This window comes from Equus przewalskii, chromosome 24 (assembly GCF_037783145.1).
Source record: "Equus przewalskii isolate Varuska chromosome 24, EquPr2, whole genome shotgun sequence".
NCBI lineage: Eukaryota > Metazoa > Chordata > Mammalia > Perissodactyla > Equidae > Equus > Equus przewalskii.
In genome coordinates, this window is record NC_091854.1 from 15,019,601 (window position 1) to 15,039,599 (window position 19,999).

At 34.2% G+C, this 19,999-nt stretch overlaps 1 protein-coding gene across 10 annotated transcripts in view; it reads left to right on the top strand.

The window, feature by feature from the left end:
- Positions 1-19,605, top strand: part of TTLL7 (tubulin tyrosine ligase like 7) — a 134,094-nt gene extending 114,489 nt beyond the window's left edge. For 6 of the 10 annotated variants that reach the window (XM_008526454.2, XM_008526455.2, XM_008526457.2 and 3 more), the window contains exons 20-22: positions 3,131-3,304; positions 13,912-13,974; positions 14,861-19,605. In XM_008526454.2, coding sequence (XP_008524676.2) covers positions 3,131-3,304; positions 13,912-13,974; positions 14,861-14,981 — 358 coding nt within the window. In that variant the 3' untranslated portion in view covers positions 14,982-19,605. Of the gene's footprint in view, positions 1-3,130; positions 3,305-13,911; positions 14,597-14,860 lie in introns of all 10 variants that reach the window. The other 4 variants (XM_008526456.2, XM_070592529.1, XM_070592530.1 and 1 more) reach the window with 2 other exon arrangements.
- The last annotated feature ends 394 nt before the right edge of the window (positions 19,606-19,999 follow it).

The following is a 19,999-nucleotide window of genomic DNA, read 5'->3' on the forward strand; positions in this document are numbered from 1 at the left end:
TGACGTGTCAGTGGAGACCTGCAGGAGGAGGAAGAATTGGAGTTCGCCTGAAGCAAAGAGAGGAGGCAGGGGGTAGTATGGGAGAAGGAATGTGTTGTTTGGAAAAGCCTCTGTCCCCTCAAAACCCCTATAGAGTAAACCTCAAAGAAGAGGATCTGGTCTGCACCCTTAGCCAAAAGCATTTTCCTGTGGAATTTGTCATGGAAGAGCTGTTCATTTAGAATCTCAGGGCAAGAAGAAATTGTAAAGAATATCCTAAGGCGCCAGTCTGCTTCTAGGCTGAATTATATGCCTACTTGAAAATGTATACGCAACATATCAACTACTTAAAATGGTGTAAATCGTGCTGTCCTCATATCACTTTCAATCGGAGGTGGTGTTTTTAGTACTTTTCGTTAATCTTTCTGTCGCGGACTGTCCAGTTAGTATAGTCCAGGTTGTTAACTTTCTTTTCTCCTTTCTGCTACTTAACTTTGGGCCACTCAGCCATCCATTAGGACTTCTTCCAGAGAAGGAGAGTGAAATGAATCAGTTTCACTTTTTAGATAACTGCTTTATTAAATGTTTTAATGAGAGAAGAGGTGAAAATTATTGGATTGCTGGATAATATGAGGCTTTTCAAGTCTCTGGATTTCATTAAGAACTCCTCTTTGTTGCCAGAGGTACTCAGTATTCTGTATCTTCTTGTTATATTACTAAAAAATGTCATTTGAAGTCATTTCCTTTCATATTTCTCTGAGGATTGAGTGTCAGAAAGAGTTTTTTAACTGTTTAATTTTTCTTTTTGAATTCATGGATTTCAGCCCTCCCATTTCCTTGGAATTTAGATCCAGAAAGCAGGCAGATAAGACCCTGGGTTCTTCAATAAAAGCAATGGTATTTTTAAAAATTAGTTCTACATCCGTTAACCTTCTTAAGAAGTTTCATCTTAGTATTGAAAATTGAGATGCTGTGGTGTTAGAGAGGGATGTCACATTTACTCAGCTGGGCAGGTGGTGGGGGGAGGTGGCAGACTCCGTTCTAATATGCTCAGTTTGGAGGACAGGCTTCCTTTGTGCAGAGGGGGCACCACTAGCCTAGCACCAAACGGAGAAGGTCCTGTTCATTTTCTTTTTTCTGTATGAGGGGTTCTGCTGTGCTGACACTTAAATAGGGATTGATAGAGTAGAAGGCAGTCTTTGACCAGTGGTGGTGAACATATACACTGAAAATAGATGAAAGACCTTGATTCATAGGTTTATTTTTAAGTATTTAAGGAAGAATGAAAGAATCAGAAGCCAAGGCTGCTCATATTATAACTCACGTATTATTCAGAATGCTACATTAAATTAGAGTGTCATAGAAGAAGCTCTTTTATCTTTCTTCCATTTTATTTGTTTTTTTCTTACCTCTATACTTCAAGTCAGGAAAAGAAAAATTACCATGATATGAGTGACCTGACAGTGGATTTAATCAAATGGCTCCAAAGGATCAAATGTAAATATACCCAAATCCAGAGGGGAGGGTGGTGGTGGAGGTAGACTTTTGTAGAAGGACCCAGAATCCCAGTGGAGAGAAAAGAAAAGTGCCAGGCAGACAGTCAGACACAGGATGTTTTCTGTGTGTATTTACATTTATATGAAATTTTTATTTCTCTGGGCCCAGGCGTATAGGGCCTGCTAGATTAAGAGTATTAATTATAAATATATTCCCTAATTAATTGATGTTCTCCAATATTTTTCTTGGTCAAATTAGGTCAATTGGTTATATGCACACACACTCGTACATGTGTATAGATATTTGTAAACACATATATATCGTATCTAGGTTTTCTTATATTTCATAATAAATTAAAGTTTATTTTTAGAGTTAATTTAACTAGCATATTACTGTTTCTTGAGTGAAAATAACTTTTACTCCTTCTTAAATAATAAAAACAGTTTTATATTTAGTCCTGAACATCTCAGAACATGGAAGAAAATTTATTCCTTTCAGTCTACTCATTTGAATCTTATTCCCCTTAAGAAAACCTGTCATTCAATGATGACATGCTGTCTTTTTGGAACCATGTTTCCCTTGAAAAAATAAATAGTAGCCTTTCTGCTAAAAAATACCTTTCTGAGTTTCTAAAGCATTTTTTAAAATTCCAAAGATATCAAATATCCACAGAAGATTGAAAATGGAGTCTTTGAATTTCCCAGTGGGAAGTACATTTCTTCAGAAAAATATTTTCCTTACTATTTTTTTCTTTCTGAAAATCTACTCTTTTCTCTCTCTGAGGGTTAAGCGAATTGGTTTATGTAAAATGAGACTTTCCCCAGTCTCAAACCGAACTTTCCCCTCGAGGCTTGACAAGAGTTTCATTTACACTAAGGAAATAAGTCTCTCTCTCTCTGACTTGCTCCTGGTGGTGGTGGCGGGGCAGTGAGGTGTTTCCTGATTAGGCCATGACAGTAAACTTAGGAATTGTAAATGCATGTATTTACACACACACATCTAATTGAAGTTTACCAAGGAAGTGTGCACTGCTGCCTGCTTGTGAATAAGCTGAGTTCACCAAAGGAGGGAGGACAGCACCTCTGGGACTGCAGTAGGACAGTGCTTGTTGAGGTTCCATTACTTCTAGAGTACAGAGCCTGTGCTTTAGGAACATCCTGGACATAATTAGATCTGAAAGTGGTTTGAAAGGGGCCGATCATAAGCAAGGGAGTAACCTAAATTCTCCTACTGCAACAACTTTTCAACTCTTTGGTGGGATCATTATTAATGTAAAGGTAAATATAGCCTCCTAGGAAACCTAAATTCCTGGAATACCTGACTTTTGAGAAATTAGCTCGGTATTTTACAAGTACTTTATATAGAGTAACTCAGTTTTGTAGAAGATGTTGGAAAACCATCCTGTTAGCTACCCACAGTTGGCAGCAATAAAGTCTTTAAAGACAAATAGTGTATGAATTCTTTGTTGTGTTTTTTTAACATAAAGATTTATCTCCAAATTTTTATTTATTTTATACCTTTCAGCCATCTGTAGTCACTTCAACTGTGTGAGGCCATTTCTGCGCTTCCTTATTGGTTTGTTGCTAGGTAAGTGATATAGCTGGTGGCCATTTTCAACAGCCTCATGAGGTCATGTCTGTTTCCATGCCAACAGATCCTCTTGGGAGAGTATTTTCAGTAAAAGCCCGGAGGTGGTGACTCCTTTGCAGCTCCAGTGTTGCCAGCGCCTGGTCGAGCTTTGCAAACAGTGCCTGCTAGTGGTTTACAAATATACAACGGACACAAGAGGATCACTGTCCGGCGTTGGTACCGATTGGGGTAATTCCAGGTACTTGGTTACTTTCCCTAGACCCTCTGAGTTTTATGTAAAGTAATGCCACAGTGCAGTTTGAAATTGAAAGTCTCTTTTTGTTCATATGGCTAGAGAAACAGCTAAAGACTAACAATTCATCCATGCTGTTATCTACAAAATACTTTTAATTTGCACAATCTTTACCTTTAAAGGACTGAACAAGGACAGCAATCACAAACCTGAAGGTGACAGAAATAACCTACACGGAAATGAGATTATTTGGCTTATATACTTTTGCTTTCAAAAGCCAAGTAAGAGCATCCAAAACTGGTAATAAATTTAACTTTTTTCCCCAATAGAGATATTTCAACATTTATCCTTCAGCCTAATATAGTTGAGAAGATGCCTTTAGTTTAATTTTTATTCTTCAGTAGGCCTCCACTACTCCTTTCATCACCAAACAAATCTGTGGGAGATGAATTTTAAGTTCCATTTAAGAATTGAATTTTTATAAAGTGTTAAAATAGGTAATTTTTCACAACATGAAATACTGTTTTCAAGCTGCAAAAACACACAGAGTAAACAAGAAGTACATTTTAGCACTTCTCAAGACAATCATAATTCCTGTTAGAATTAGAGATGAATATGTGACTTTATTTTTAGTATCTGTAAGTTGTAGTACTACTCAGGATAGAAGTGAGTAAACCAGGACTTTGAAAAACTAAGTGATAGTCCAAAGATGAAAAGGTTCAACTAACAGTTGAACAGACAATGAGGAAAATGGAACCACTGTAGCTTGGATTTTCTTTTTGAAACATATGGAAATTGATCTATGTATTAAAAAGAACACGGGGTAGAATAAAGCTAACTTTCTAAAAAACTGACCTGCAACAGCAGATTGGCTTGGAATGTTTTTCACAAAAAGTACTGAGAGATGTATTTTTAATCTTTGTTTTCTTGTATTCTGTCACTATACTGGTACACTTCCTTTAACCTATTTTAACTCTCCCCCTGTAAACGGAAGCTGACTGATCACAACAATGGTAGAGGTAAAGTTAGCCATTAATATTTAAAATGGGTAAACACCAAAGCTATATTCTACAGTTTTGATGGTTTGACTGAAACAAATTATTGAAATAAAACTTAGATTACTTTCATTAATATTTCCATATGATTCAAAAGAATGATGGCATCTTGAAGACATTATAACATACAAATGAAGAGGCTTCTCTTTAAGGAGTGATGCTTTGGGAGTATGATCAGGAAAGCCTTAAATTCCAGTCTAGGAAGGATGGTTTCACACTCTTTCATGTCGCTCTTACAGTTTCAGATTTCATAACCCGTTTTCTGTTGAGGGATCTTGTAACTTTTGTGAGTGGGCAAAATAGGGTGAGTCTCCCTGGTTGTCTGGAGGAAGAAGTTATACTTTACAGTTGCTTCAGACCTTTTTATTTTCTTCCTCATCTGGTAGTCAGAAGAGATATTCCTGACCCTGGAATCTTGAGTTTTGATAAATGCTCAGTATGACCCTAGTATGGTTGTATGTATTATAAGCATTTGGGGGGAGGAAGGTCAGTAAACACGCCCTTCGTTCCTGCCCAAGTTCAGAACCATTTGAGAGAGAAATGTAGGAGTCAGACATTTGATCATCAAAATGTAGCTGCATTAAATATGAGAAAAGCTACATTGAGCGACATGGTATAAATATGAGCCAAATGAGATTTTTAGTATTGAATTCCAGAATTAAAGGGACCCATCCAGTAAAAGGCAGAGATGAATCAACACAACCTCCCACTAGCACTACCCAATAATGTCTAGTTCCATTAGCATTGGCAGGAGAGCAAGTAAGAATGCATCCTTTCTGCAGATAGGCTGATCCAAAAACGGAAAGGGGCTGAGCCAAGCAGTCCTGATTCCTTCTTTTAAATCTATGAATCAGATAACTCCCTTCTGGTAAGAGGCCAGAAAGTTTACATTGGTGGAAGTTCTTCTACTTGGAAACACAAGGAGGAAAGAGAAATAAACACGTCCTCCTAATATCTAGCTATTAAAACCCAAGTCAATGTTACATCAATTTAAAAACATGGAAAAAGTGGCCATATCTTCTTTCTCTTGTAGTTTAGAAACCTATAGCATTTTACTTTATATGTAGAAGTCATTTAATTTGATATTTATTAGTAGATTTATAAATTTCATTTATGGAGTATACCTAATAAAATATAAATACGAATTTGTAAGTAAATATAAATTTATGTTTATAAGGAAATATACATTATAAATAAATATAAATATTCCTAATATAATTAATGTACGAGGTATACCTAAATACTTTATGAAGAGATACATATTTGGCTAATTTATCTGTAAAATTAAAAGAGAAGGTTTATGGACCATATTTATCCTGATCAAAAATCTGCAGGTTATTTCTTAAGAGACTTTAAAGTGTATATGGCACCTATTACATGGAAGAGAGTAGCCTTCATCCTTGCAGTCTCAGAAAAATAATAGCAATAGGCGTGTGAAATGAAAAGCCATTGCTTAGAAGTGGGCTCAATAATTAAGCAAATAGAATTGATCTGTAACCCCAGATGGTCAAATATATCTATATATCTGTATCTATATGTCTATATCTATATACCTATCTATATCTGCAGGATACTAGAATTCTTGGCACCAGCTCATTATTCCACTATAACTAGACTTACTTGTGAAAGTTTGGGATCTCCAAACACTTTTGAGCCTCAGCATCTCTGTGTTTCTATCTTTCATGTGCTGAGCTTCCATATAAGCTCATTTAACAAGGAATTCCATGGCTAAAAACATTTTTGAAAACCACTGAGTTCGAATTCCTGTGTTTGGTAAACAAAGCGTTGTGTTTGGACAAATCCTCCCTCTGATGACAACTAGAAAAGCTGAGCAAAATACTGAAACACTTGCTTGAAGACATTAGAGAGTAAACCAGGTACTTGATAGTGAGTACTTGTTAGTACTGAGTAGTGCTTTTGACAGACTCATGGGCCTAAGGGAAAAAGTAGGAGTTGGGGCCTGCCAAAGATGAGGCCTTGGTAAACATCCTAGATTCCTACAGGTAACAATGTTCCAGATGTTTTGCAAAGCAAAAGTTGACGGAATTATAAGTAAAAATAGATAAATCTACAACTTTAGAGGGATTTTAGTATATGTATCTCAAAAAAAATTAGTTAAAGATGTGGAATATTTTTAACAATATAATTAAGATTTAACTGTCATATATAGAAGCGAATCCAGTAACCTCAGAATACAATACACCAAGCACACCAGGGCCTTTTCCCAAAATCAACTGTATAGTGGAATAATAAAACATATTTCAACGTATTTCAGAAGATTGAAATCATAGAGTATTTTTTTCTGACTGCATGCCATTAAACTAGAAAAAAGTAACAAAATATAACCAGAAACTCTGTATTTTGGAAAGATAAAAAATACACTTTTAAATAACTCATGAAGCAAAGAAGAAACAATAATGGGTATAAGAAAAATCTTTGGAACTGAGTGATAGCAAAAATATTACAAATAAAAACTTGCAATTATGTAGCTAAATCATTATTATAGAGACATTTATACACTTAAATGAACATATTAGGAAAGAAGAAAGGGAAAAATTAAATGATCTAAGCAAAAGTGAAAAGAATCTAAGTGAAAAGTGACAAAATGACATTAAAATAAACCCAAAGAACACAGAAAAAAAGGAAATAATAAAAATGAAAGCATAAATTAATAGCAAACAGAATAAAGATTAACATGGCCAAAAGTATGTTTTTGAAAACACTAATAGAATTGATAAACAACTGGTGAGACTGATCAAGGATATAAAAGACAGAAATAGTTAACATCAAGAACTAAAATAGAGACATTACTACAGATCCTACAAACATCGAAATTTTTATAAGAAAATATGAACAGTTTTATGCTGATAAACTTGGTAATTTAGATTAAGTTAACAAATTCCTGGAAAAACACATATTACCAAAAGTGATGGAAGAAGATATGGAAAGTCCTATATAGTCTTAACTATTGAAGAAATTGAATCAGTAATTAAAAGCCTTCGCATAAAGATAGCTCCAGATTCACAGACCTTCACTATCTAATTCTGTTAAAGCCACCCAGAGAACAGAAAAGGAGGGGACATTCTCCAACTTTTTATATGAGGCTACCATACCTTTGATAGTAAAACCTGACCAGGACATCATGGCAAAGTATAATGACAGTTCAATCTCACTCCTGAACATAGATCCAAAAATCTTAAATAAAATATTAGCAAAATGAATCTAGAAACTTTAAATAGGATAATGTGTCATGACCCACTTCTGTTTATTGTATCAATTTCAGGGTGCAATAACATTAAAAAGTGATCAATGTAATTTTAATAAAATAAAAGATCATTTCAAAAGATACAGATAGATCGCTTGATAGAATTCAGTATACATTCATGCTTTACAAAATGCTTGGGAGCCAGCCCTGCCCTGATGGTCTAGTAGTTAAAGTTTGGCACTCTCACCTCTTTGGCAGCCCAGGTTCGATTCCGGGTTGCAGAACCACACGACCCCTCTTGCCAGTTGCCTTGCTGTGGCAGTGGCTCACATAGAAGAACTAGAAGGACCTACAACTAGGATATACTAACAACCATGCACTGGGGGTGCTTTGGGGAGGAAAAAAAGAGGAAGATTGGCAACAGATGTTAGCTCAGGGTGAATTTTTCCCTGTTAAAGAAAAAAAAAAGGTAAAAAAGGTTAGCAAACTAGAAACAAAAGAGAAATTCCTTAATCTCATAAAGGATAACTACAAAAAACATATAAAAAATATACCTAATGGTGAAATGTTGAAGACTTTCTCTTTGAGAATGAGGAATAAGACAAGATTGCCTGTTATTACCACTTCTATTTAGCATTGTACCAGAGGTCCTAGCTGGTTCAATGAGACAAGCAAAAGAAAGAAAAGGCATTAGATTTGAGAGAAAGAACTAAAACTCATTACTAGTGCATACAATTGTATTTATAGAATCTAAATAATTCTACAGATAAATCAAGTAAATTTAATAATTTTGATGAGATCAAAGTTGAGATAAGAAAATCAATTGTATTTCTTTCTATATCAACAACAAACAGCTAGAATATGAAATTTTACATATGATGTCATTTTTTGATGGCATCAGAGAATAGCTAATACTTAGGAATAAAGGTAACAAAAATGTGTAAGACTTTTATACAGGAAAATGTAAAAAATGGAAAGATATACCTTATTCATCATTGGAATCAATATTATCAATATGTTGATTCTTCTCAGGTAGTTCTGTATGTCTATAAATTCACTGTAATCCTAACAAATTTTTTTTGGAGAGTCATAGTATTTGACCAAAGCTTGTTTTGACATTTATACAGAAAAGCAAAGGGCCAAGGATAGATAAGACATTCTTGAAATTAAACAATAATATAATGGGATTTATTAACTACACTGTACTAAGACTTATAATAAAGCTAATGTAATTTAAGCCAGTGTAATATTGCCAAAGGGATGGACAAATAGACTGATGGAACCATTCAGAAAGGCCATAAATAGACCTGGGCATATTTGGGACTTGATTTATGACAAAGGGAGTATACTTGATTTATGACAAATGGGAAAAGGAAGTCTGTTTAAATAAATGGTGCTGGAACAATTGGGTTTCCAAATAAGAAAAAACAGAAACTTGACTTTCCCCATATCATGTACAAAAATCATTTCCAATGAATTGAGAATACAGATGTGAAAGGCAAAACTAAGGATTTTGGAAGATAATATTGGAGAATATTTTCATGACCTTGACGTATAAAAGATTATTAAAAAAATAGGACCAAAAATGCAGATCATGAATGAGAAGACAAATTTTACTATGTTTAGAACATATGCTTATCAGAAGACCTTTTTAAGAGTGTGAAAAAGCAAGCCACAGAATGGAAGAAGGTATTTGCAACCCGTATAACCTGTAAAAGATTCTTCTACAGATTAGATAAGAATTCCTACAAATTTCTAAGAAAAAAATAGAACACTCTATGAAAAATGGGGAATATACTTGAAGAAGCCCTTCGCAAAAGAGTTTTAGAAAAGGACCAATAAACATTTGAAAAAGTATTTACTCTAATAATCAGGGAAATGCAAAACCACAAAAACACTGCCTACCAAGGGTTGATGAAAATGTAGGGTAATGGGAACTCTCTTACCCTGCTGGTGATGGTGAAAATTGGTACCTTTTTAAAACAGTGTAGCATTATGTACTAAAGTCTGCTCTTTTCACAGCTATTCTATTCCCAGTAATTTTCAACAGAAATGTGTGCACGTGTGCACCAAGACCAAGAATGGTATAGTAGCATTTACTTATAATAGCTGAAATTTGGAAAGAACCTAAATATCTATTCATGGAAGAATAGATACTCTTTTGGGTAATATTCACAAAATGGAATATTATACGGCATTTAAAATAAACAAACTGCATGTATACATAGCAACATGGAAGAATCTCAAACATAAAGTTGAATAAAAGAAGCCAGACCCAAAGAAACACATACTACATTCCATTTATTTTAAAATGAAAAACAGGCAAAACTAGGAGCTGGCCCAGTGGTGCAGTGGTTAAGTTTGCACGTTCCGCTTCGGCGGCTTCAGATCCCGGGTGCGGACATGGCACCGCTTCGCAAGCCATGCTGTGGTAGGTGTCCCACATATAAAGCAGAGGAAGATGGGCATGGATGTTAGCTCAGGGCCAGTCTTCCTCAGCAAAAAGAGGAGGATTGACAGCAGGTGTTAGCTCAGGGCTAATCTTCCTCAAAAAAAAAGAAAACAGGCAAAACTAAATTATGGTGTTTATGGAATGTATACTTGGATGGTAAAAATGGAAGTAATTACCATAAAAGTCTGGATACCATAAAAGTGGGGAACATTATGGGGAGGGAGAGTGCTGTAATACAGAGCTCTGGGGTGCTAGGAATGTTCAGATATTTAACCTCGTAGAGGTTATACAAGTAATCACTTTATACTATTCATTGAACTAGACATTTATGTTTTATGTACTTTTTCAATGTGTGCTATACTTCACAATTTAAAAGTTTTAAAAATCGAGTTAAAAACATGGTACCACTATGACCTTAGGCTAAGCTTGATACAACTATCTCAGAACAGGGATGGTCTTGCTAGTGCAGCTGATGTTCATAACACATAAATAATAATATTTCACCCATGTACACTATTTCATTAGCTCCATACTCTGTGAGCCAGACACAGTAGAAACTATTGGACTCTTTTCATTGATCAGAAAACTGATCCCCAAAGAAGTTAAATGGCTTATCCAAATCACACTGCTAGCATGTGCCAGAGGTGGGACTTTTTCCCGAAAACTAGGGCTTTTTTCCCTCCCAAATCAAAGTTAAAACCATAATACAATGCACATCCACTAGGAGGGCTACTATCAAAAAAAGGTGAATGGGGCCGGCTCCGTGGCCGAGGGGTTAAGTTCGTGCGCTCCGCTGTGGCGGCCCCAGGGTTCGGATCCTGGGCGCGGGCATAGCACTGCTCGTCGGGCCACGTTGAGACGGCGTCCCACATCCCACAACTGGAAGGAGATGCAACTAAGATATACAACTGTGTACAGGGGGGGTTTGGGGAGATAAAGCAGGAAGAAAAAAAAATGTAGAATAGTAAGTGTTGGTGAAGATATTGAGATGTCGTAACCCTCATAGAAGCTGATTCAGAATGTAAAATGAAAAACATTTTGACAGTTCCTCAAAAAGTTAAATATAGAGTTACCATATGACCTAGCAATTCCACTGCTAGGTGTATACCAAAGAATTGACAATAAGGATTTAAACAGATAGTTATACACCAATGTTCATAGCAACATTGTTCACAGTAGTCAAAAGGTAGAAACAACCCAAGTGTCCATGAACAGACGAATGGATATACAAAAGTGGTATATACATGCCTTGGAATATCATTCAGTCTATATAAAAAGGAATGAAATTCTGATACATGCTACAACATAGATGAACTTCGAAAGCATGTTAAGTTAAATAAGCCGGATACAAAAGGACAAATATAGTATGATTCAACCTATATGAGCTATCTAGAATAGACAAATTCATAGAGACAGAAAGTAGAATAGAGCTTACCAGGGACTGGGAGGAGGAGGAAATGGGGATTTAGTGTTTAATGGGTGCAGAGTTTCAGTGTGGGATGATGACAAAGTTCTGGAACTACCTAGTGGTGATGGTTACACAATCATGGTAAATATACTTAGTGCACTGAATTGCATACTTAAAAGTGGTAAAACTGGTAAGTTTCATGTTATATATATTTTACCACAATTAGAAAAAATTTTAAAAACACAGGACAAATATTGTGATGACCTTTTATTTACCTTGTGTTCCCCAAACCAAGAAGCTGAGTTTGCTCTGGGGGCATTAGGGGTTCGGGTCTTCCTCCAGGAAGATCTCAGGAGGTGAGTGTAAGCTTAAGTTTTCATGGCTAATTCCCTACCAGTCTTGAAATGCTTCATGTTCTAGAGATCCTCCACAGTCAACAGTAGGTTGGTACATGACAGACAGACATAGGAATTAGACAAATGCATGTTTTATGTCTATATGATGGATCTGTGGAGATGCGCTCACCTAGTCTCAGAGTCGAGCAGTGAGGGTGCGTGTCTGAAGTGAATAGGGTAGTCTGAAGTATTTTCTCTTCTGTACGAATTAGCTATGAGTTAGGTATTTTTGTATGTCAAAAGCAAGCTAGAATAAAGCTGTAAACTTTTCACATTTTTTGGTGCTTTAACACAAACTCTTTAGATAGTTTATAAATCCACTTCCTAGAGATATTCTTCCTGCCAAAAAAAAAAAAATCAAATTGTATTATATAACTTCATTGCAAAGAACATTTCAAAAATAATCTTTGATGTTCAGCTAGTGTGGGATCTCCCAAGAGACATTAATGACGATATTAAGGCAAATAATCCATTGTGTTTCCCTGTAATGCTTTAAAATACCCCACAGCACTGGCTTTAGGGAAGCAAAGTGTTTTTCCCAGTGTGATTTCGTAGGCTTTTTTTAGTTCATACTGAATCTTTTTCTTTAAAAAAATTTCATTTTAGCTTTTTCTGCTTGTATTAAAAAGTTTAGATTTAAAAAAAAGTTTAGATTTGTGGATGTATAATATTTTTCTACTTTCTAAGTTATTTTATACTTCATATTTCTGAAAAAAGTGAGTATACTCATTGTATCCATTAGTTTTAAATTGAGATTCATGCACGGAAATGGAAATACAGTATAGTTGCTGGGAGCACTGATTCTGGAGCTAGACCACATGGCTTTGCATCCTGGCTCTGCCACTTACTAGCTCTGTGACTGTGGGCAAGGCATTTGACCCCTGTATGCTTCAGTGTATTCATCTATAAAATGGAGCCTAAAATAATATCTACTGTATAGAATTGTTATGAGAACTAAATGAATTAATATTTATAAAGCAATTAGAATAGTACAGGACACAGAGAAAACACTACTTAAGCGTAAAATAGTGTTAAATAAAATAGTGTAAGTTAGCTGTAACCCTGGACTTTGTGCTTTTATCTTTTCATCTGTGAAATGGAGATCTTAAACTCAAAAAGATATGTGAATGTTATTATAATGTCAATAGTAATCATTGCTTGGAAATTCTTTGAAAGAAAGTTGGCAGAAGTCACTGTTTACTGTGATAATTATCAGTGTAATCAGGATACGTTCTCAACAGAAGATGGAATAACTTTCAACTAATACAAAATAGTGGGCTTTGATCAAACGTCTTATTTTCTTTTGCACCTTTGCCCTACATAGGAAGGGTAGCCTTTTCGTGGGGGAAGATATCAGATTAATCATGACTCCACTAGCTCTTGACGTAATAATTAATCCATATAAATTACCCGAGTGATATTACGAAAATAATTTATATAATCTGTGACGTGAGAAATCAGTTGTTTCATTATTCATCACCCATTGTGCAATTTTGATTCAATTTGGTTTGTTGTGTATTATTTTACTGCTCTATTAACTTAATGATTTGAGCAATTATTTATAGTTTGTGATATTAGGTAATAGATTTAGAGGATATTATTAGATAATTCATGATGAAATGATGTTTATGAATATTATGGAGAATTCTGCCATTTTAAACTGAATGCTGTATGCAGTTTGATCATAATGAATTCATATTCTTATACAAAATTCGTATAACACAACTATAAATTTAATTTTTCATTGACATAGAGATTAGTAGTTATCAATATGACTTAATATAGAATTGGTTGCTAATGGTACCCTTGGCCCTCAATTTCTTTGTATATCTAGGGACGTGTGATACTGTTGCTGCAAGCTTCTAAAGTCAAGTGAAGAAAATAAATGATTTGATGGTATACCTCTGTTTATTTTTTCAAGACAACTGCTAATTATAAATCTCCTTCTATTACTACTCCTGCTCTTGGAAATGTGTTATAGATATCTTTGTCCTTACTTTATTTAATGTCCTTCTCATCATTACCAGGACTTACATTTTTTAATAGTGATGTTTATTTACATTTGCTCATGAGGATTTCCTTGATCATTTCTTTCTAGACATATAGATTGGACTGGCCTAATGCTAACCAAAGGTTTTCCAGAGGAAAACAGATTATACAGGTGCACACTCTTATTTGTAATTCCTGGTTCCTACAGCTCTGAAAACTAAAACTAAAGAAAGAAAAAAAGTAACCCATCTATTGGTACATCTGATCTGAATTGACATGAAGTTATTTATAGTCTTTATCCAATTTATTGTGAATATGCATACTTTCACTACAGGAATATTAATGGTTTGTTTACAGGATGCTGCTCCAAGGCCCTGATGGAGATGTTATGTTATATATTGTATTTACATCGTATTGTCCTAAAATACAGAAAATTCTTGTATTCTGAAATACATTTGGCTGCAGGGGTTGCATGCGACCTGTAATCATGATTGTTTTTGGTGTTCTCTAATCATAAGCACCATGTGGTCTAAGAATATAAAACTTATAATCTAGTTACGAATGTTAATCTTTAACTTTTTCTTTTAGGTTATCTATAGTCATAATATATCAGTGAAATATTAAATTAGAATCAATGGTTCCAACATCCTTGAAACAAACAATTATTTTAATGTGACTAGTCAGATTCTCATAGCATATGTTCTTAAGAAATATTTGACTGGCTCCACACATTTTTGACAGCGATTAATGAGGAATTCCAAGTTAACATGAGTCATGCAAACAGTTTCCTAGCGGTGAGTGCGATGGCTCTTTATGGGATGTCTTGGGATACTAAGATCTTATGTTGCATCTGTATTCAACTCTGTGGGTGAGGCTTTGTGACCCTCCCTCTGCCTGACCCCCTCAATCTGGAGAGGAAATCTTTTCATGTGAATTGCAGTGTTGTTATGGTGTCGTTTCTCATGTAAGATATATAAATTACTAACCACCTAACACTTTAGTGAGAGATGTTAATACTGATTTGTTTGTAAGTCTAATTGTTCAACTATCATTTTTAGGTATTTACTGCCAGGAAGTACACAATTCATCATGAGAACACCAAGCTACAGCTTGAAATACAGTTCACCTGGAATGACTCGCTCCAACGTTTTGTTTACGTCCCGATATGGCCATTTGTGAAACGGAAAGGAAGATCGCCATGGGTTATGCATAATAGCAATTCATTTCTTCCCCCAATTTAAACATGCAAAGAAAGTGACCATTAAGTGCTGTTTTATGTATATATGACATATATATGTGTGAAAAAATGTACACACATGCACTCAAATAACATATATATTTATTATAATATATGAAAGAAGAAATAGCAGAAAACTGGATATAAGATTTAACCTTTCTGGAAATGTAATAAACCATGTTAAAATTGTTTACACAAATATGTGAATGTCTAGAATTTGCTAGGTTTATAATTAATACCTTCCTACTAGAAATGTTATTTTTGCTGCAGAGTATATAAACAGAATTGATCTTGAAGATCCCATTACAGTATTAAATAATTTTTTAGATGACACGTCTTTTGACTTGAAAAAGCATTAATAGTAAGTTACCTTATTCCTTCTCTTATATCTAGTAGCCATTTAAATTAAAAAAAAAATTAGAAGCCTGGTGTTGCTTGATAGGATTAAGTATAAAATGGGTTTATCATTACTATAGCACGTTGTAAAGTGCTATAAAAACTCCAACTTGAGTCTCCAACATTTTTATTCTTCTATGTGGAAATTTAGCTACTTGTGATAATGTACATTTTCAAGAAGGATCTAGTAAGATCACATTATGATCTAAAATAGAAGACAATCCAGTGAGTTAAAAATGAACAAAACATAAACTAGCTTTTATTTTTACTTTTCATTGGGAGTCAAAAGAAAAGAAAATGATGATAATGACAAAATCTTTCCATATGATTTTTCTATCTCATACCACTCACTTTTATTTGGGAAGTATATCTCTGATGGGTACATATGGTCAAAATACAATTTATTCTGTTCTTCAGAAGTAGAAGAGCTGACACTTCAAACTCATTTCGTTGCTACAGGATAATGTGTCACACTTACATTATAGGTCTCTCAATGTTGAGAGCAACTTACATTGCAAAGTCTAATACAGAGTTTCACATTGCACCATAGAAAATAATCTAAATTATTGCACATGGAAGATCCTGATTACTAGATATTATTAGTCATGGATGTTCCCTTGATTGCTAGATGTTATGAGTTGTGGATGTTCCCTTGAGAATTTTTTAAAATCAAAATATAGTATGAAGTTTTCTTCTTGTCCAAAGTTATTATACCTAGTTTCATAGCAGTTTACTTCCTTGTCTTGCTTACAGTTTCAAAAACCGCAAGTGAGCTTTCAGTTTTCCATAAAAATATAAACAGCGCCATGGAAATCCTTAGAAATTGCAATATTCACCTTTTAGAAGTTTATTTAAACTTCTCCCAATAGTTTTATTTTCTCACAGATGCTGATTATTTGCAAAATTCATGAATCTTTTACCTCCTTTTACTATCCTAGAAGCTATTTCCAGTAAATCAGGATAGCCCAAAGTAGGAAAACTGAGAGGCAAACTGGCCTGGCTTAATTCACAAGCTAGATAATTGGCAACCCAAAGTTATAAGTTAGATGTGCTTTGCTTTGAAAGCTGGATTCTGAGGCTGAGTTAGGCTGAAGTAGGTTCTTCCCTAAATTACTGCTAGCTCCTCGATTCTTTATGACTTCCTAGCATCCATATTGTAGTAGATGCTTTTCCTTGCCACATGCAACTCAAAGGAGACTTTCTTATTGTTTTTGTGGAAAAAGAATAAGGATGTCAGGGCAAAGGAGTTACTGTGTAGCTCTTTGTCTTTATGACTCCATTTTGTGAATTCTTAAATATGTCATAGATTTCTTAGGATAAATAATGAAAAAATTTGGATATTACAAAATTATAAGAATGATCAGCAAGTAGGTCTTTTCATGGAAGTATTTTTTAGTCATAGTTCTTTTAAATTCACGATTTGTACATGAATGAGAATTTCAAGTGTTTGGGATGTGGTATCAACCCAGTTTGTTGACCACTTACTTGGATTCACTTAAATCAAAATGGTTACTTAATTTGCTAAAGTGAGTGCTTTGGAAATTCTTTCCTTAGTTGCACAAGAGTGAAATTTTTATTTAAAACAAAAAAGAAGAATGTCCAACATGTCTCCTCCACAAAACACACACACACACACACAAATTTAAAAAATCAAGAGTAAATTTAAATATATGAAACTACCCAACTAATTGATGAACAGATTTCATTTCTCTAGCTACTTAAGTCTGGCTTTTTTTCAGCACTAGAGTTCCATTGCCCACATTTTCCTATTCATACTGATCTAGTCTGATATGATGAAGTTGTGAATGAAAGCCATGTGCTGATTATGTATATATACTACCTGCTATGCTGTGGACTGTGGTTGCTGCAGTGCTGTTTCCCTAACGAGAAATGCAGAAGAGAAGATGCAGTAATAAACCGTGGAAGTCTCTAGAGGCCATAGAAATGTTTTAGATGTATAAAATATTCCTTAGTTTTTATTATAAATTTTTTATTCATAGGTTTAAACATATCAGTATAAGTGATAGTACGTACGGGTCTGACTCTCTCTTCTAGGAGAGAAAATAACTTTCTCTGAGAAAACTCCAGAAGCTATTCCATTTTACTAGGAGTTTTTAATAGGGAATTTGGTTTACTTATGATGAAAGCATATTTTCATTCTGTCATTTAAAAAAAATCCCTTATCATTATGGAAATCTCATTATCAGTTATGCTCATTATGGAATGCTTTCCAGAATTGTGTGAAAAGCAACCTTTTTGTTTTAAATCATCGTCTATGAACATAGCATGAGATTGCAGATTAGTTTTCGCTTTAATAATCCAGCATTGTAATTCAGTACCATTTGCTTTATGTAATCTTGTTGAAGGAACTATTGTGATTCATACTATGATTATTTTTACTAGTAAATTTTATTTTACTAGCATTTCTTTTACCTTGCATGTATAAAAATGAAATTATAACAGGATCAGATATGGAAATAACAATGGTAACCTTTGCCAGATGTAAAGATCTATACGAATTTTTTCATATGTCTAAATGAGGTCTAAATCCGCAAAACTTTTCTAAGTCCTTCTCCCTAAAACTAAAAGGAACCAAATTGAAACAAGCAGAAATCCCTGACCTTTTCATCTAATACTTACACACAGCTGTATGACAGTGGCTTCTAGACATCAAGAAAAGGATTTCATTCTCACCTTCTTTTTAATTTAGGAAGTATATAATTAAGAATTTTGTTATTTAACTTGAAATTTCACATATTTAGTATAAATTAATCTAAATTAGCATGTCAAAGCCATTCCGCTTAAAAATTCTCCTTAAACAGACACATTACTTGACCTTTTCTAAAGTACCAAAAATTGGTAGTTGTATAAACTCTATTATTTCTAGTTTTCTATAAAGCACTGATTCATTTTTAAATGTATATTCTTTAAAAATAGTAGCAAATACCTCGAAAAGAGTGACACAAAATACCTTTCTTTTTTGTTCTGTAATGCTAATTTACATTTTAAGTCTTAGTTTACTTGGTTCTAAGAGTTGAACAATAAAAAGTGTAACTACAATTAGTTGTGTTCTGTGACCTGATGATTTTTTAAAATTTGCTTTTCTCTTTAAATTGAGAAATTAAAATTTCAAGGACTGAATTAGTTGTCTAAATATTTTGGGCTAATGTTACTTATGAATAAATTAAAAATTTGGAAATATATTCATGATTAAAATTTTATATCTTACACTGCTTTTTCTTTCTTTTCATGTCCCCCCTTGTTTTAAAGTTCCCTTTGAAGTTTTGACCTTTGCATGGACAAAGTCAAGAAAAGAGAAATTCTTCCTTTTAAACCTTGGTTTTCCTTGCATTTTATAATGGTGTATTTTTGCCTCAGCAGTAATGCAACTTAGATAAAATGTGTTATTGGATCAGGTTCAGTTTGTCTGCTGAGATTTTTAAGAACCAGGTTGAAGTCACTATGCCTAAAAAGCATTAATTATCTGTATCCGTATGAACCAAGTTCATGGCTACAAATAACAGTCTTGCACCCCAAAATTGGTATATTAAAACTTACTGCACACTTTGAGATTGCTGCCCATTTTTGGTGTTTTTTTGCCTTTTCGTAAATGGGTATCTGGTACATTAAAGGAAAACTGTTCAGGTAACACATTCTGCATTAACTGGGCTGTATTATCTAAGAAGAGCTCTGGAAAGCTTTTATTTTATTCCCACCTATTAACTTGAAAACTATTGGTAAAATCCTCATTCAATAGACTAATATTTTCTAAATTAGTAAGAAGACTTACCTTACAAAAGTAATCAGATAATGCTGATATTTCTCTTTCAAAGGCTAACAACAACAGTTCTGGGTACTGAGCTGGTCGGTTCATACAATAACTACTATACATGTTACAACGTTGAATATTAATAGATTTGCTGAAGATTATGGGTTTGAAGATTAGCTTGAAAGCAATACATTTGCTACCATAAATCATGACTCAAATTATCCCCCTGTGCTTCACTCCCTGTGTATGAATGCAAATGCTGTTACAGAAAATATGCTTGAAATGTCGACACAATGTGCGATTAGTACTGCATTGTCATGCTTCGGCTTGTGGTATCTGTATGGTGAATTTATTTCAATTACTCAGATATGACTATAATAAAAAATGTTTAACATAAGAAAGCTACAATATGTCATCAAATGGTTATTTCTGGTTTACGCACACACACACACACGGTTTTTAGTAGTAGAAGAGACTAGCTCTCAATTAAACTTTCAGGGTGATGAAATATATTTTCACAGTAATTTTTGTCTGTTGTACAGACAGCAATAGCACTGTGAGGCTCACTTTACCTGCTATTTACGTCAGGTCGAGTAAACAAAATTGGTGTCAATTTCTCTCTTAGTTAGCTGGAAGGCAGACTGTTCTTAAATTTAGAAATGACACTTTTATGTCTTTATAGCATCATTGATTATAACAACAGTATTACTAATCTGAATAGAATGATGTCAGCATCTCAGCTATGAAGTTCATTCTTTTCAGGAATTTATAATTTTATCGTTGTTAAAACATCAT